Source organism: Gymnodraco acuticeps, unplaced genomic scaffold (assembly GCF_902827175.1).
Source record: "Gymnodraco acuticeps unplaced genomic scaffold, fGymAcu1.1, whole genome shotgun sequence".
Taxonomy (NCBI): Eukaryota; Metazoa; Chordata; class Actinopteri; order Perciformes; family Bathydraconidae; genus Gymnodraco; species Gymnodraco acuticeps.
Window position 1 is genome coordinate 428,151 of NW_022991970.1, and position 18,473 is coordinate 446,623.

The 18,473-nt window shown below is 41.2% G+C and overlaps 2 protein-coding genes across 2 annotated transcripts in view; one reads left to right on the top strand and one right to left on the bottom strand.

Annotated features, from left to right (window-relative positions):
- The window catches only part of cacna2d4a (calcium channel, voltage-dependent, alpha 2/delta subunit 4a), a 108,494-nt gene that overhangs the window by 29,548 nt on the left and 60,473 nt on the right, over positions 1–18,473 (bottom strand).
- The window catches only part of lrtm2a (leucine-rich repeats and transmembrane domains 2a), a 33,057-nt gene continuing 21,168 nt past the window's right edge, over positions 6,585–18,473 (top strand). The window contains exons 1-2 of the mRNA XM_034200847.1: positions 6,585–7,056; positions 18,128–18,320. Of these exons, the coding sequence (XP_034056738.1) occupies positions 18,242–18,320 (79 nt within the window). The 5' untranslated portion in view covers positions 6,585–7,056; positions 18,128–18,241. The remainder of the gene's footprint in view (positions 7,057–18,127; positions 18,321–18,473) is intronic.

Here is an 18,473-nt window from a genome sequence, read left to right on the forward strand (position 1 = left end):
TACAATGCAGGTTGCCAAACATATACATATATATATCTTTACAAGATTGTTGGCACCAAGTCAACATTTGTGTGCACTTATGTGCAGTCATTTGTCATTGTTCCAGCATGCACTGTAACTCCCAGTAAGCAAGCACACTCATTTATATATTGTTGTTTTCCTACTGTAAAAAAAAACAAGATCCAGAGATATTAAACTTTTTAAGCCAGCATTTATAGATTTCTCTTAAAATGTGATGACAACAAGCTATAAACCCAATACTGACAAATAATTGACTTTTTAAGTAGAAAAATAATTAAAAGATAGACGTCAAATATTACTTTATGACAAAATAAAGAACACGTAGAAAAAAAGAGTCTAAAAAGACAGATGGTGCTCTTCACTCCTTGTCTCTCAACTATTCCTCTCTATATTTCCCTCAATTATTCTTTTGCTATCTTATTGATTGTCTCTGTTTTACTTTGTACTCCCTTTACCTCTGATGTTCTCTCCCTCTTGTCGCCCCCACTCACTCTCGCCTGCTGCCGGCCTCATGCCACTCTGTCTCTGTCTGCCTCTCCTCTAGGAAATCCCACTCTGCCATCTGTCTGGATTGGATGAATTCAGAGCCTTTCAGAACAAATCAACTTGGCCAAATTAATGAGACTCTCAGAGGGGATAAACTTTGTGTGTGTGTGTGTGTGTGTGTGTGTGTGTGTGTGTGTGGTGTGTGTGTGTGTGTGTGTTGGTGTGTGAGAGGGAGAGTGTGCAGCTAAAATACTTCATAATCCATCGATATTACCACTTAATGTATCCTGCTGTGACAGATAGCGTGTTAAAGGGAAATAAACCAGCTGGCTACACACAGTGACTTTCTGAAACTATTACAGGTCCGGACCTCAGATGGGCCTGTTTTTGCTCATGCTGTTTTTTTCTTCTTTTAATTAGGAAGATACAGTATGTTTAATTCAAACAACATTTTCAAAAAGCTAGGAGGTAAGGAAACTGGCAACCAATGTTTCTGGGTTTCAAATAACGATTTTGATGACCTATTTAATGACTGTGTGTTGGTAGATATGCATCACAAGCCAAGCTCTGACTATATGCTGCTACACAGTCAGGCTACTTTGTGTAGTTTTAGCGTGTTGTATGCTAGAAGCACCCGTAATGCTCAAGGGAAAAACACACATAATTGTGCTTCAAGTGTTTGCTGAAAAGAAGATATGATGTTTTTGTGGAGGCAAATGTATTTCCCTAATAAAAGGCCACTCATTAAACAGCAAGACTGTTCAGTTGCTTTGAAAAAATAACAATTAAACAGTTAAGTTAGTATTAATAATGTAAAACTGTGTATGTTTCAGACAAAAATGCTATTAGTACACACAAAATTATAGCTAAACAATATCAGATGTATTATTTACACAGCTTGATTTGCCAAGGCCTTTCTGTATAACTGATCACCATGTGTTTTAGTGTATCCCTGTTGTGGTTGCTAAAATATCCTCAAAGCAGTCAGCTTAAAGGAGCACTTTAGCAATTATACTTTATGAGATTATAAAAGATAATGTAGCATTTTTTGTTTATTTTCCTGAAGGCAGGTTGATTTGATAGGAAAGAAAAGAAGTGTTTAAAAACAAGATGAATGACTCATGCAGCAAGAGGTCACAACTGACGATGCACTTTTCCAAAAAAAGCATTACATTTCCAAATAGTTTAACAGTCTATTGCATTGGATCCTTAAAATAATCCATCAACTTGACATGTACTTGGATTCACTTGGAAAATACAGTACGTGCTACCTTATTTACTTCATGAATAAACATGACAGGTCAGAAAATATTCTTTCAATCAAGCCACTCTTAAAGTATCAATAAAATAGATGACATGCAATACTGTGCTTTATAAACCAGTATAAAAGTGCTTTAAAGCTAAGGAGGGAAACCAGATATATTATAAATAAACTAATGAGAACACAATAAGAATATTCAATAAAAGCCTGTCTGTTTCAACTCATGAATTAAAACCTGATTGATTTCTCATTGACCATATTGACCAAAGGGCCATAAAACTGTCTGGTCCATATGAGGCTGGGATGATAGAAATCACTGATTTATGGGAACATACACACCGATGACGCCTGGGATGGCACCATGGTCTTTTCAGTGTGTGTGTGAGGTGAGATTGATAGTGCCTTGAAGTTACTTGCTCAGGAACTCGTTGTGGTTGTAGCGCTAAACGTGCCGGGGCCAGACCTGGTGTTAATACAGAGACTAGATCCAATTAATCTTCACTGACACTCCCCCAATAGCACAGTCAATTCCAGATTGAGGGAGGGGGTGGGGGTGTGAGAAGATAAAGAGAGAACGCGAGAGATGAAGGAGGAGACAGAATAGGTAGAGGAGAAAGAGAGCAGAAAGGGGAGAGACAACAACTTTTAATGAATGCAACTTAATGGGTTTCAATTCATACATCGTCTATAAGAGAGGCAACGAACAAGGAGTGCATGGATTTAATAATGCCTCCTGGATAATGAATAGGCCTGTAGCTAAAGAAGAAATATATCTGATAGAGAATATAATAGCAGGCAGAAAGGTCAAAAGATACACTTTCTTGCTTCAAACCACTGCCAGTAATCATTTTTCAAAACACGTATTTCCTGCAGCATCGATGGAACAGAGCCGGCCAGAAAAGTCGCTTGGCAGAAGGTGCTGGCATTAACAAAGCCTCCACGCGCCAGCAGGCCTCGATGGCAGACACATAAACAGCCTGAAAAAGCGGACACATCCTTCACAGGAGCAAATAAATCGAGCTTACCTTGCGTTCTTATCTCGTGATAAAAACCTCTTGTCTCTCAATCAGTCAACAAAGACGACTCGAAGGAGCTGGGGCAAATCACAGCAGTTGTTTATAGAAATCATCAAACTTTTATAAACTATGTACTTGAGGCGGATTTTGTAGCTGCATTAAATGAATGACTTGTTGCTGCCGACTTGAAAGAGTATAGTGCAGAATCTCTGAGGGCACGCAGTGATAATTCATTGTTGAAAGTTCATTAGAAGCCTGTCTTAATAAAGTTCTGCTTTGTGGGAATTATTTTCATGGGACACTAAGATTTAAACATGTACGACATACAGATTCTACTGTCAAAAATACAGTGATTAAAGAATAACGGAAACACAGATGCCCAGGTAATGAGAGTAAGAATCTGATGGCTTGGGTGCAAAATAACCTTTCTCTGATGGCTGTACTCACAATGGTCATTTAATCTGTTGCATATTAAAAGGTCAAAAACCGTACCTCGCTGCGTCGCTTTAAAAAAGACCTAAAGAATATTTTGACTACTGTTTGATGCCCGGTTTTCATATTCACATCAGTGTTATTTTGTTTAGATGTTTTCTATTGAATCCAAGCAACTGTTTGTATATTGATCTTGTGTTTTATATAAAATTGTGATTTTGAACATTATTTAGGTAGAGGCTTTGAATAAGCCGAATGGTTTTTTGCCTCTTCCTGCACTGTTTGTCATTTGTTATCTGTTATGTTTGTGTATTATTAAATTGTGCAAAACCATTAAAACCATTGAGAAAATCAAAGAGAAAGTTGAAGCAAATCGAATTTGATTTCAGAGAAGCGAAATAAAATCTAAGTGCTGCCATGTGGAGGGCCTTTTCCACTCAGGGACACAATGACTCCATCAGATTAATGTATTTGCAAATGAATATTCCTGATAAACGTGTAGAGAGCATAGGGAGGGTGCACAGAAGTCAAGAGTGTGTTCTGCAGTAAGTTAGTTAGTTTGAATTATATATACAGTATATATATATTTAATTTAACCTTAGTTTAATGTATTTTGAAATATATTATCTTTTAGCCAAAATGGCAGCAATCATATATGGCACAATAAACCTTGACAGTAAAATTAATGCATTTTTCAACAGTATAGGCGTATGTGGCATTTTTTCTATATTTGATTCAAAGTGTCTTTGAGCCTGGCACTAAGAAGCTGAAAGGTTGCAACCCTGTGGCTCACGCTCGGCCCTGACCTTTGAACTCTAGAACGAGGGTGCAGGGCTAATTACTCCGTTGGGACAGATGGACGCACACACACACAAACAAACACATACACACAAACACTGAGTGAATTGGTATATTGCACTCATCTTTTATAACTATTACTGGAGAGTACTATGTACAGTAAGAGCGCACTGGCAGCAGCTACTGGCAGATAAAACTGATTTATTATTTTCAGGAAGTACATTGAAAAAAAATGAAGCCAACACAAGCGCCCACAAATGGACAGGAAACCAGAGGAGTCAATCTCAGGTTGTATTTATGTGTGTGTTGGGCAGCTGACCAGTATAGTGTTTGAACCCATTGGCCTGTGCAAACTCAGGAACCTGGAGACACAGTGATGTGTGCAAACTCAGGAACCTGGAGACCCAGTGATGTGTGCAAACTCAGGAATCTGGAGACCCAGTGATGTGTGCAAACTCAGGAATCTGGAGACCCAGTGATGTGTGCAAACTCAGGAACCTGGAAACCCAGTGATGTGTGCAAACTCAGGAACCTGGAGACCCAGTGATGTGTGCAAACTCAGGAACCTGGAAACCCAGTGATGTGTGCAAACTCAGGAACCTGGAAACCCAGTGATGTGTGCAAACTCAGGAACCTGGAGACCCAGGGATGTGTGCAAACTCAGGAACCTGGAGACCCAGTGATGTGTGCAAACTCAGGAAGCTGGAGACACAGTGATGTGTGCAAACTCAGGAAGCTGGAGACCCAGTGATGTGTGCAAACTCAGGAAGCTGGAGACACAGTGATGTGTGCAAACTCAGGAAGCTGGAGACACAGTGATGTGTGCAAACTCAGGAAGCTGGAGACACAGTGATGTGTGCAAACTCAGGAACTTGGAGACCCAGTGATGTGTGCAAACTCAGGAACCTGGAGACCCAGTGATGTGTGCAAACTCAGGAAGCTGGAGACACAGTGATGTGTGCAAACTCAGGAACCTGGAGACCCAGTGATGTGTGCAAACTCAGGAAGCTGGAGACACAGTGATGTGTGCAAACTCAAAAAGGTGAACAGGTAGGTGACTAGTCAGTAGGAGAGCTGGATGACAATATTAGAATACAGTTATAGAGGAGAGGTTTTTCCTTTAAAAATGATCCCGCTGACAAGTTTAATGCTGGCCTGAAGTTACTCATTTCCTTCATATTTATTAGAGACACTCTATATGATGTGCTGCTTGCCAGTTTTGTCATGTGATCCTGTGAAACCTGCTATAAATGAGAAGCCAGAACCTGAATGTTTTGATCATCCCTCTTTGCTAATAAGAAAAAGATAACAGTTTGACAATACATAATACGTATTAGGTATTTTGACAACCTGGGTGTCCTGCAGCGGTGTGCCCTGATTTTTCACACTAACATGCAGTGAAATGATCCACCGTCGAGACAAATGATTCACATGCTCATTAGCAGCACAATGTGTGTGTGTGTGTGTCTGTGTTTGTGTGTGTGAGTGTATTTGTGTGCGCACTATGATCCAGTCCATGTAAGGGAGCAGCCAAGTAATTATATGCTGTGTTCAAATAAACACAGAGTCCCCCCACCAGTTCATATCCACCATCGACAATGATCACTGGTGTCTTCCAATGAAAACGTTTCAGACAATTCCACTACACACAACACAATGACTTGGAGGATATTGCACTCACTTACAATTACAATATCCCAAAATGTACCCGGAATGATATTGCTTTACCTTGTGAGGACCAGCTTTTTGTCCCAAAATGTGGACATTTCCCCCCCCCCCCCTCAATGTGACTAATAAACATACACACAGTCTAGGACGTGTGCACACAAAGCCATATGCAGACATACTCTACTCTATACACACACACACACACACACACACACACACACACACACACACACACACACACACACACACACACACACACACAAAGCCAGCCGCTAAGAGAAGTGCCACAGGGAGTAGAATGAAAATGAAAGTGGAGCGAGGAAGATGTGAGGAGAAAAAAACAGAGCACAAATCAAGGGAGGAGAAAAGCCCATGTGGTAAAAGGGAGATTCTCATCTTCACTGAAATCAGCTGATCCCCCCTCCCTCTCTCTCTCTCTCCCTTCCTCCCTCCCCCTATTGCTATAGCTTTCCTTCTTGCATCTACCCTTACCTTTTCCCTCCCTCCTATCTTTAACCCTCTTCCACCAGCCCCTTTTCCTCTCACTACCTCCCGTCTCTTTACTTTCTTTCTTTACTCCTTTCCCTCCAACTCCTACTCCCCCCTTTCCTCTCTCTGCTTTATTATGATCCTCTATATTCCACCTCCCTCTCTGTCACAGTGGGAGAGCTGCAGGCAGACAGAGGATGCACACACTAATGTTACTATATTTGACAAGACACACACACACACGTATTCTCCTGCCACATGCAAGACTGCACACACATAGGGAAAAGAAGGAGGGGAGGGGAGGTGGGGGCACAAACACACACACTCCGGAAAGACAGCCCTCAAGTGTACATGCGTGGATAAACACACACACACTCCGACGCGTGCTGGAATCACTAACATAGCGACACACAGAGGGGAAAGCGTATGACGGCAGCAACATAACGCGTTGTCTCTTTTTCTCCCTCACACACACACCATCCGTCTCTCTCCTTTCACACACACTCACGCCTCTCAGACGCACACAGCAAAGAACAGGACGGCGAACAGGACGTATCGTTCATATAAGGAATAGATCTGAAGAAAAAGGATTAACTATCTACATCCCTCTCCCTCCACGGACCTCATCCCTCCTCTTGTGTCTCTAAGCCTCTCTTCATCTCGTTTTTTTCTTCTTTCTACAATCCCTCCTTTTTCACAATTTATTGCTGGGCTAAAGGGAAGCTGGGGGGATTGTCTCTGTACAGAAAGAGGATTATTCTTACAATATTCACTTGACCAGGATCTTGAATGTATGGATTTCTTTTTGGGAAATCTTTTTTTATCGAGGATGGCTGATGGCAGAAAGCTATAAGGCTGGTGCTGTCTGAGATATTTGGTCAAAAGGTAAGTCTGTTTGTGATGTTAGTTCTCTTCTCACTCACACACTTGATTTCAACTGCTCCTGCTCTCATTTTACGACCAGAATTAAAGATGTAGCACGTGTAGACTTGGCTTTTTTCACAACAAATGGGCATTTTGTAAGGGGCCAAAGGTGGATGCTGAAAATGTCAGCCCTGTTTTCTGGAACCATACAATATTCACAAAAAATGTTGAGCTGTGGTTTTGGGGAAAAGCTAGCCAGAAGTGGGAGAAGGTTCATTTAAAAACAAGTTGTTTTTACATTTTTCAGCTAAACATAAAAGAAGAACATGGCAGCAATAAAGCATTAAGGAAAAAATACCTTCAAATAAATGATATGCTGTAAAGAAACTCTTATATTTCAAAATAACAACAAACCAGGAACAGTAAATGGTTGTGTCTGCATGATGCCCAGGACATGATTTACTGTATAGTAATGGGAAAAAAGTGTCTGTAAACCCAGAGGTGTCATGTGACCTGCAGGTCAGACTCTGGCCACCACACCAAAACAGCACATCACATTACTACTGATGTCATCTGTTATACTTCCATTAAAGCATCATTTAATTTGAACCTTTTTAGCTTATTTTCTTGACGTATCCCATGTAGACAAACAAGTGCATGTCTTTATTTGTTCTAATTCTAATGTGATATAATTGCTTGAATTGGCTGCCTAAACTGTAGTCAATGTTTGTTTCACTTGCTGTAGAACCCTGTGTAGGAGGTGTAAAAGGGTGTGATGAAAGCGTGATTAACTTTGGAGAACTGCAGTGTAATTATACGATAATACAGTGGGTGTGAGGCACTCCACCCTGATATCCTCTTGTGCCTCTCTACATTAGCAACCAATTAATTTGAATTGTCTATTTATTCCACAAGTAATGACGATGCTACATAAACCTGGAGAGAATAGCAATGACCTGGTGCCAACATTACACATCTTAAATAAATAGCTAACCCTTTAGACTTGTCGGAGAAGTCTTGCAAAACCGCTCATCACATAATGTGGATATGCACTTTACATTTTGGTGAACTGAATTCATAAAAACAAAACATTAGTAATAGTTTAAAATGTGTATGACAACATGGTATAAAATAAATGCAATATCCAAATGATAAAATGTGACCTGTAGGTGAATGCCTGAACAGAATGTGTGTGTTTATGTACAGTATGTGTCTGCATACCCACAATACATGCATGTGTAATAATTATTAGGGCCGGGACTTTAACGCGTTAATTAAGATTAATTAATTACACAAAAATTAACGCATTTTAATCGCACTTATTTTTGCACCGCGGAACGTTTCTCACTGGATGAGTTTCAGGCGTACCGATTATACTGGAGCACCAACTAACGTTCATGACTTCAGACAACAACAAACCACAGTGAACAACAGTGGGAAATGTTGTTTTAAAAAACGGACGGATGGAAGCGTCGATAAGAGCACGGTTGTGTGCAAATTATGCAAAAAGGAATTCGCATATCACCGCAGCACATCAAGCCTCAAGTATCACCTCAATGCAAAACATATAGCAGCTAGCGTGGAAGCTAGCGTGGACGTTAGCCTCTTTTATCGCGTTCACACCAAAAAGAGCCTGTGTCAGTACCAGATATGTTCGGGCTACCAGATATGTTCGGGTGTATTTCCGTCGTCCGTCATATTTTACGGCAACTCAAGAGGGCCATCACGGTCAAATTCCGAACATTTAAACATAGCCGACACTTCATTCTTTACTTTGTCCGTTATTATATGTAGAAGATTATACTTTTTCTCCGTCATGTTGTTTCCTTAGCAACAACTTCAAACAGGCATAGCCTACACTTCATTCTTTACTTTTCCGTTATTATATGTAGAAGATATTAATTTTTTCTCCGTCATGTTGTTTCCATAGCAACAACTTCAAACAATAACAACTAACCGCTAGCCGCAAAGCTAGCTTCACAGTCACTGCTCCGTTTTCGGAGACTTTGCACATGTTTTTCACAAACATTTTCACACGCTAGGAGTACTTCCACTAGCTTCGTCTTGATCTGTAGATGTGATTTGATGTGTCGTGTGTCCCCCAACTCCTCTCCAAAGTTCAGATATTTAATAAAATACTCAGGGGAGTTTCCTGAATTTTCATGCCCAAAGCCAAGCACTAGGCCCTGGGTAAATTAAGAGGCTGATCTCGGGCACTTTTGTCCACTTTCCCTGGTGGTCGAAACTCAAGCCAGAGATCCCTGGAATCGTCTCAGAGAGTAGATGATCAGTGGGGCCTTGTTTTTACTGAATGATGTGTTTTTTTATGGGGAATTCAAATATGAGCTTATTTTTAGGATTTTCGGAGACTTTGCACACGTTTTCACAAACATTTTCACGCTAGGAGTATGGGAGTACTTCCATTCGCTTCGCCTTGATCTGTAGATGTGATGTGTCGTGTGTCTCCCAACTCCTCTCCAAAGTTCAGATACTATATACAAATACTAAAAGGTAAATAAAACATTAAACATAATGACAAAATAACAACCTGAAATATATGTATTCTATCTACACATTTCGTAATTATCTAATCTAGTGGCCTTATAAAAGTGTTGGCTAAAGTAACGCAGAATATATATATTTTTTTAAATTGTAAATAATTAGAAACATTATTTATGTGCACAAGTACATGGGACCCCACCATAGCACCCTCACATAACAGGCTGTCCCGAGTTCCTCTGGCTGCAGTTCCGCAGACGGCCGGTGTGTGGCAGCAGAGCGCTGGGAGCAGAGGGAGGTGAGTATATGACGGATATGACGGAAGACGGATGCGACGGAAATACACCCGAACATATCTGGTAGCCCGAACATATCTGGTACTGACACCGGTACTAAAATTAGTTCATGAGAACCTTTTTACCCCCACGAAAGTCGTACGACTCTCTTGTGAGAAAAGAGCTATATTTCTGATTGGCTAGGAGGATTGCAAACCACGCCCCGTAAAACTCCCAAAAAGTGTTGTGAAGCCGCCATTTTATTATCCTCGCATTAGCATTATTAGCATTAGCCCAGCGCAGAAACGCAGAGAGACTAACTTATGGCAACACAAAATAAAACATGGGAGCGGTGGAGATGAGGAGGTGTCGGCGTTCTGGCGATTTACTCGGAAGGCTGCTGGGACTCCCAGCAGCTTCTACTGAAGCCAGTCCCTAACTCCGGGGACTTCCGGCCGGGGACTTTGGGCGGTAGTATACGCCGTGAAGTGGTTTGCGGCCTGCCAGTAAACCCAAAGCAGAAGAAGAAGAAGTGACGTCAGCGGCTTCATTTGCCTAATCCACCTCCAGGTTCAAAGAGTTCTCATGAACTAAATTCTCATGAACCTTTGTGGGAAAAGTACTGCGGTGTGAATGCGCCTAATGGTATACTAAAATCCATGTGAAAAAAAAATTGCTTCTCACTGTTCTTAGGTCAAATATTTATATGTGATTAAAAATGCGATTAATTTCGATTAATTAATTACAAAGCCTCTAATTAATTAGATTAATTTTTTTAATCGAGTCCCGGCCCTAATAATTATATATCTGGACATATTTTTACACCATGTGCCTGTCAACACATGTGTTGCTCTATTTGTCAAGCTATCGGCATGTGCTTAGGTGTGTGTGTGTGTGTGTGTGTGTGTGTGTGTGTGTGTGTGTGTGTGTGTGTGTGCGCTTAGGTGTGTGTGTGTGCTTAGGTGTGTGTGTGTGTGTATGTTGTGTTGCTCCACTCTCCTGTGTAAAAAAAGCCATTAAAAATTGATTTAGAGGAGCTTGTCTGCCTCTCTCAGCCTTTGTTAGCAACCTGCGCTGTTACACTGACAAACACACATTCAAACACACAATTTATGACTCTTCATTTCTTTCTCCTATCTATTGTAATAATGTAGTTTGTTTTGGCAAATAATCTGATATGTGTGTAAATAGGGAGTAAAGGGTAGAGCTGAAGGTTAACAGTTGGGCTGTATCTTTACAGCTGTGATGCCATTCATTCAGGGGCCACACACACACAAGGAAAGACATCCTCTTGTGTGCAAGTGGATTTCAATTTGGCTGCAAACTGGACAACATTTCAGCAATATTAATACAAGATATTGGTCATGCAAGTTCACACACACACACACACACACACACACACACACACACACACACACACACACACACACACACACACACACACACACACACACACACACACACACACACAAAAGGCAGAGGAGAGAAGAAGGGGAGCAGAGTCGACCAGAGGAGGGGAGAACTTGTTATTTGACTCCCCCAACATGCAGACCATTCAGGCACCCGAGTATTTACACGTGTGTGTGAATGTGTGCATGCTGCATGTGTGGATTTTGGCTGCCCCGTGTCCAGGTCAAATTGGTATAAAAAGCTTTGTGAGAATAGACACATGGACAGACTTAACATGATGAGATAGTAACATGTGGCTGTAGAGGTGACCTTCCAGCAATACACAGTGACAGCACAATATAACCACATGTTGAAAGAGTTCAAAATGTGTATACGTCTTTTTTTCCCCTTTCCAACTCCCTAAATTATTTCTGCCTTTCTCCTTTTGATTTACTCCCATTCAATTCCTAAAAGGTACAGAAAACTATTAAAAAGTCATGATAAAGATAAATGAGTATTAGGCTATAAACCTGATAGAAGCTCTGTTACCGGTTTTTGCAGACATTTGATATGACTGAATATTTTTCATTTAATTAAATAACTGTTTATCCCCCCCCTACACAAAAACAAACACAAAGCCATGAATGAAACCAATATGCAAAACAAAGCAACACTTACAGTCCCAAAGCTGAAACAACAAACAAAGATTGATTTCAGAAATCTTGAAATTATCGCAAAAATGTTTACTTGAAAAACAACCACAGCAAAGAAAAAAGTGAAGAGGGTAAAATTAAGTATGGAAAAAACATATCCTCCTGGGACCCGAGGAAAAAAAGTGTCTTCCAATTTCCTTTTTTTTGTGATTTCCTACCTATTTAGGGTTAAAAAAACATCTTGCAATTTAGAATTTTTTTATTTAATTTAATTTTAAAATGTTCCAGTATGTCCACTGTAGAGGACGTCGGGACCATATTAGTTTGAAAAGACAGAATTAACAGATGGACTATGTAACGTATTATGGTTATAGAGTGATATTAATACAAGAATACATTCACCTTTATTTAAAACATGAATAAGTAATTGATCTGAACATTGCTGTTTATTTGGTCAATAAAAAACTAGTTTGGTTTTTGGTGAATCTTTCCAGATCTTCAAAGACTTTGTAGTCAACGTAGTGGGGAAAGTACCTCATTGACTCCAGTCAGCACGGGCTGTAGGGTCATCTTGACTAGTTTTATGGATGTGGTCTCCATTTGACCTGCTCATAGAAACAAAGCTTGCATTCCTGAGGCAATTCTCATTTTTCATGGCTCCACTTAAAATAAAAACAACAATAAGACATACGTGCTACTCTTGGCCCACAGAGGGCCATGTCTTTCCAGCTCGTCCCTATCTGTCTCTGTCTGTATCTGTGCGCTCATGGAGCCTCCTGCATCTTTCCCCCCCTTCTTCTTGACCCTCTTCTATCCCAGGTGTGAAATCCTCATCTCTCTCATCATCTGAGAGCTCAACATCGTAATCTCCCTGAACTATCTGGTACAGAAAATGTCTGCTTCAGTTCCGTCTCCTGCAACAATATTGAGTCATAAAGTCCATGAAGATGGTTCTGACGTCCACTAGAATGGACATTTATAAAAGGGCTGTTATTTGAAAACTTGAATTATTGAATTGCTTTCAGAACTAATTATATAGTTCCTCACATGTTAATAAACAAGAACATATTTGATTTTCATGGTAAAAATGACAATTATTCAACAATATTTGACTTCTCCTCCTGCTTCTACAACATTTTGTTTTTGGTATGCCAGCCATTTTGGATGAAAAGAAAGAGGAACTTCCCAGCATGCAATTTTAAGCAATGACATATCACTGGAAAGACCAGGATGTCCTCTGTACAGTACATCAGGGATTGATAGAGTAGCTCAAAAGAGTAAAAGGAGATGCATGTTAACAAAATGTCCACTACAGTGGACATTTTCAATGGGCTGGGTCCCAGGAGGATTAGCCTACACTGAAGCTAATATAATTTTGGCTCCTGTCAGAGATGGGGACTCGAGTCTGTGACTCGGACTCGAGTCGCACTTAAGTCGCACACACAGAGACTTCAGACTTGACTTGGACTCCTGCTCAAAAGACTTCGGACTCGACTTGGACTCGTGTTTTGGGACTCGTGAACAATCATTGTGTTTTCTATTTTTGGCGTATTAAAGGTGGGGTAGGTAAGTTTGAGAAACCGGCTCGAGATCGCTAGAATTTGAAAATACACAACCGGAGAAAATCTGCCACTTCCTCACAGAGCCCCTCCTCCAACACACACGAACGCGCACATGACCAATGAGGGCAAGAGATAAGTTTGTGCCCCGATGGGAGGCTGACAGGCAGGTAGGCCATCCAGTTACTTTAGCCGGGCCGGCTATCGGGATGTTAAGAGCATTCCAGGGAATATAACAAAAAGTGTATCTCGAGCCGGTTTCTCAAACTTACCTACCCCACCTTTAACATTAACATTAACATCATGGTAACACCATGGCGACCGGCGGCACACCTGCAGCTGTACCGCTTGTAATTAGGTTCAACTATAAAAACTTCGAACAAAACGCCGGCGGCACCAACAAAAGGAGCGCACACTGCAAAGTCTGCAATATTAAAATCAAGGATGCTGGTGCAACAACGTCAAATTTCATCAGGCACTTGAAAACTCACCCGGAGAGGTCAGTCACATTAACGCATATGGACGGTTAGCAAACATGTTTAGCTCAGCATCAGCTATGTAATGTTAACTTAGCTTGCTACTAGCTTTGTAACTGAATATTTGAAAAGATGAGTGAATGTTTGCTTGTCACACTTGTTTGCGTTGAGTGGCGTTGACATCCAACTCTTGACATGACATAAAAAAGGTCGGTAACGTTAATCATTACGTTCCGCTGCCACCATCTACTGGCTAACGTTAAACGTAGAAAAATACATAGTTACATACATACATACATCTGTCGGTTTATAGGCAGGTTACAGGTTTATTGTTGACCACGTAATGTTAATGTTACAGGTTTATCAGGTTACCATTACACTGGGTTTGAGTGAGAGGATAGAGGAATATGTTTATTTATAGTAGACTTAAAAGATGTAATTAGAGACCCAGTGTAATTAAACAATACGGTTGCAGAGGTAACATTTCAACATTTTTGTCCACTGGCCAAATGGCTAGCCTAGTGAATGTTGAAATGTTACCAGCCACTCAATAGATTGCCATTGTTATTTGTGGCTGGTGCGTGCAACATACAGTACCAGCCACTTGCATGATTTACCAGCATTTGGCTGGTAAATGGTGTTAATGGTAGATATCTCTTTTGGAACAGGTCATGTTTTAATATCACCAGTTCAGTATATTTCAGATAATATTGCAGCAATAGTTTTTTAGTTGCAAATGGCACAGAACAAACGTTTACTTTTAAGTACTTTTAACACAGTTTCCCTGCGGGGGATTAATAAAGTATTTGTGATACTGATTTCTGATTCTGAAGTGTTTTGCTTATAAGTTGTTTGCATTTAGCTAAAGTGTGATGTTTGTCCTCATATTGCATTGCAATAGCCTGTTTAAAGTGATCATATAACATACAACTAATCAGTACTGATACTGTATGCTAATAGATATAGGAGTGATAATAATACAGTAAATGCTTTGAATTTCTTAGATATAGCTGTGCAGTATTCTTAACAGACTGGATAGCAGCAGACAATAGAAGGCTTATTACAACCAGAAGAGACATGAGACTTTTATTTTTTAGAGACTTGAGACTTGACTTGGACTCGTGACCAAAGACTTGAGACTTGATCAAGTCTCACCCCACAAAGACTTGAGACTTGACTTGGACTCGTGACCAAAGACTTGAGATTTGACTTGGACTTGCAAAAAAAGACTTGTGAACATCTCTGGCTCCTGTATATACATTCACTGTATATTTTAGACAAAAAACAGCGTAACAGAGCTACCATTAAGTTACTTTAATTTCTAGTTAGTGCTCCAGAATTCTTCAATGAAGCTCTTGTGCTCAATTAAAAAGAACAACACGAATGTCCCAGTAGTGCCTGGCTAATGTGACTTAAATCACATGCAGGAAATCTATCTGCAGAATATCCTCGGTACATGCTGTCGCTTGTCAAGGCGAAGAAAGAGCCTGAGAGTGAGAGATGGAACGAGAGGGAGGGGAATCGTGAACATTGAATATGAAGGTCATAAAGACAGTGAACAGAAAGAAAGGCAGAGGATGAGATGATGGAGAGGAGAAGGGGAAGGCATAAGATGCAGAGGGGAATATAAATAAAGAGGGCAGAGCAGAGAGATCAGACGCGTGCTTCATATTTTGTTCAGTGTCTGGCAGGCAGTAATAGCAATAATGACAACACAAATAGCACTACCTGGGCGCACACACACAATCCCACACTCATCACACACATATCAAAACATTGGAGAGGTTGTGGAGGAGAATTTGAATGACCGCCCTCTTTGCCCATTACCTTTATGTTTACCTCCCCTCCACTTAAGTCATTTCCTGCCTCGCCTGTTTTTATCTTTTCCTCGCTGTCTCTGTTTTACACCTCATCTCCTCTTCACCTCATCCCTTACTTTGTTCCCCTCTCCTCCAGTTTCCACTGACGTATATTGCAGGTTGTAAATAACTCACCCTGAGTGTTAAGTTTGCAGTCTGTCACTCCGCTTGTGCATAATATCTACCTCCTTCATCTGAATCCATTTATCATGTTTTCTTTTCTTTTCCCCTCATTTCCACTTTATCCTGCCACAACTCTGGATCATTTTTGCTTAATAGGCCTATTTAAGGCAGTGCAGGTGCACATTTACATAATTACTGCACACGCATTCACAAATGAATGCAAACACACTCAATAATTCCCATTCCCCTTTATTGCAAAATGAGCTTTCCAATCCTCACAAACCAACCAGTGAACAACAGCCTAATCTGATTAGTGCAATAGTTCACACACTAGTGACTGGGTTTTAAGGATACTTTCCAAAAAGACGCCTCTCGCAGCAGCAGTACTGCTTTTAAAAATCACACTGATTGGCCCAGGGGGGGCGAGTCAACAGCCAGCATCAGTCATGTGGCACTGAGGTTCCAACAAGATTTCTCCCATGGTCATTCCCCACTCATCAAACCTATTTTCACTGTAATTAATCAACAGTCGACAAGAAAACTCATCTTTTTTTTTAGAGCAAGTGGGATACGTTTCATTACACTGCTGTAATTGGACTGGTTATTCTTTTTCAACTTTTTCATCAAGATAAAAGTCCATCTATCACACTGATACAGTAAACTAATGGCCACCAGTCAGACTCCATATAATATAGAAAACTGTAAACAAGAGACAAACATTTTTTTTTAACTATAGAAGTAACTATATTATATATAACACTATGACTCAGGTTATTCGATCACATACTGGTGCAAAATAGTTTGTTTATATTTAAAGGTCCCATGCCATTTCTACTGATCATAATTCCATTGTTGAGATTTATATTGTGCAATGTTCCAAAATCACATTGGTTTCTCATACAGCATCTCTGTATAGTGTGTGTATTCACTCTCTGTCCTACACGGCTTGTTGGAGCTCCTGCCCCCCCCCCTCCCTGTGAGCCCAGTGGCCGCCTGCGAGACAGCGAGACACAGCGAAACCCAACCCGAAACACACACACACACACACCCGCAGCCTGGCTGGGAGTTTGTGTGTGTGCCCAGGCTGAGTTCCGCGGTGTCTCGCCGACCCCACACCAGTGAGCCAGCTCACATTGTCCCAGCTCACAGTGTCCCGCTCCTCGCAGCAGCGAGCCTCGCAACGTCCCGCCGAGTGTGTGTGTGTGTGTGTGAGGAACTCCACGGAATGGTCCAAACGTAACGGCTCCGCGGACCAAATGGACCAATCTGCGGAGCCGTTACGTTACGTCACTATATCCGAAATAGGTCACTATACCCAAGAAGTAAACAATGGAAGAAGAGAAATCTCCAACGAGGCGTTCTGGGGCAGCATAGACAGGTATTTTCTGTGTTAGAGTTTTACTCGCTACAGGGTGTACTTTGAGGGTTTGTGACTCTGCAGACCGTTTACATGCAGAACAACCTTCATAACACACAAGGGGACGGGTAGTAACCGGAAAAGCATGACATGGGCCCTTCAACGTGCAGTCTGATCTGAATAGTCTTTGCTTTTTTTAATGTCTTGATTTTTTTAACCAATTTGCTAAGGATGGACCACTTGAATAGCCTCAGAGATTTCAGAGCTGATGTATTTATTGTGATCAGTTGCACGACATCATCCTCGAAACAGTAAAATGTTCAGGAACAGTAGACAGTATGCTTGAGATAATGTTTGTCGCAGGATTCAGTTTAAGTTGGATGTTGCACTGTTGCCTTTACTAATTCAGAGAACAGTTCAAATTGGGCCAGCAGTACTCTCTGTCTCCATCCGTTCCAAAGGGTAGATTGGCAGTATCACACTCGCAAACAGATGCAATATCTTTCTCTTTACTCTTTCCATTCATTATTTCTCTTGCTTTTCTTTCTGTTTGTGTTCCTTCCATATGTCCCTGTATTTCCAACCTTTATACTTCACTCTCTCTTCCTCCCCTCTCTGTCTCTGTGTCATTCACACTTTTTCTCTCTCTGTGTGTGTGTCAGTCTCTGTGCCAGACAGTAGCAGTAGGGGGTATGTCTGTTGAAGGCGAAATGATTGTGTAAACTGCCAAAGACACACACATCTATTATTAATGCCTGTAAAATACCAGGGGTCTGTTCGCGATGCTTGTGCAAATGCACGTAAGGGCACATAGGAGTGCACACAAAGGAGGATAGGTGCGAAAACAAAAGCTAAATCTATATATCTGTCAGTCAGTCTCACTCGTCTTGTTTTCTCCTCAGGTGTTTTGGTGCAGCTTTTCTCAGACGCCGCCCTAGTGGAGGCTGCAGGCATGGCGGCTTGAAGCCCCCATAGCCCCGCCCCTCCGACAGAGGAAGGCTGCAGAGCTGTGTGTCATGCCCCTCCACACCCACCCTCCCGGGGGCATTGGCCTGCCCCCACCCAGCTCTTCCACCCACCACCTGACCAGACCTGGTGAGTCAACAACAAAAGATGAGGAATGATGAAAAACAGTCGAGAAGATGAGAAAAGAGGGCTCTGTTCCTACTGAACTCTGCTCTATTTTACTCCCTGCTATTGTAGTCCTAACTACACATGTGAAGAGGAGCACTGTCTGTTTTGACAGCT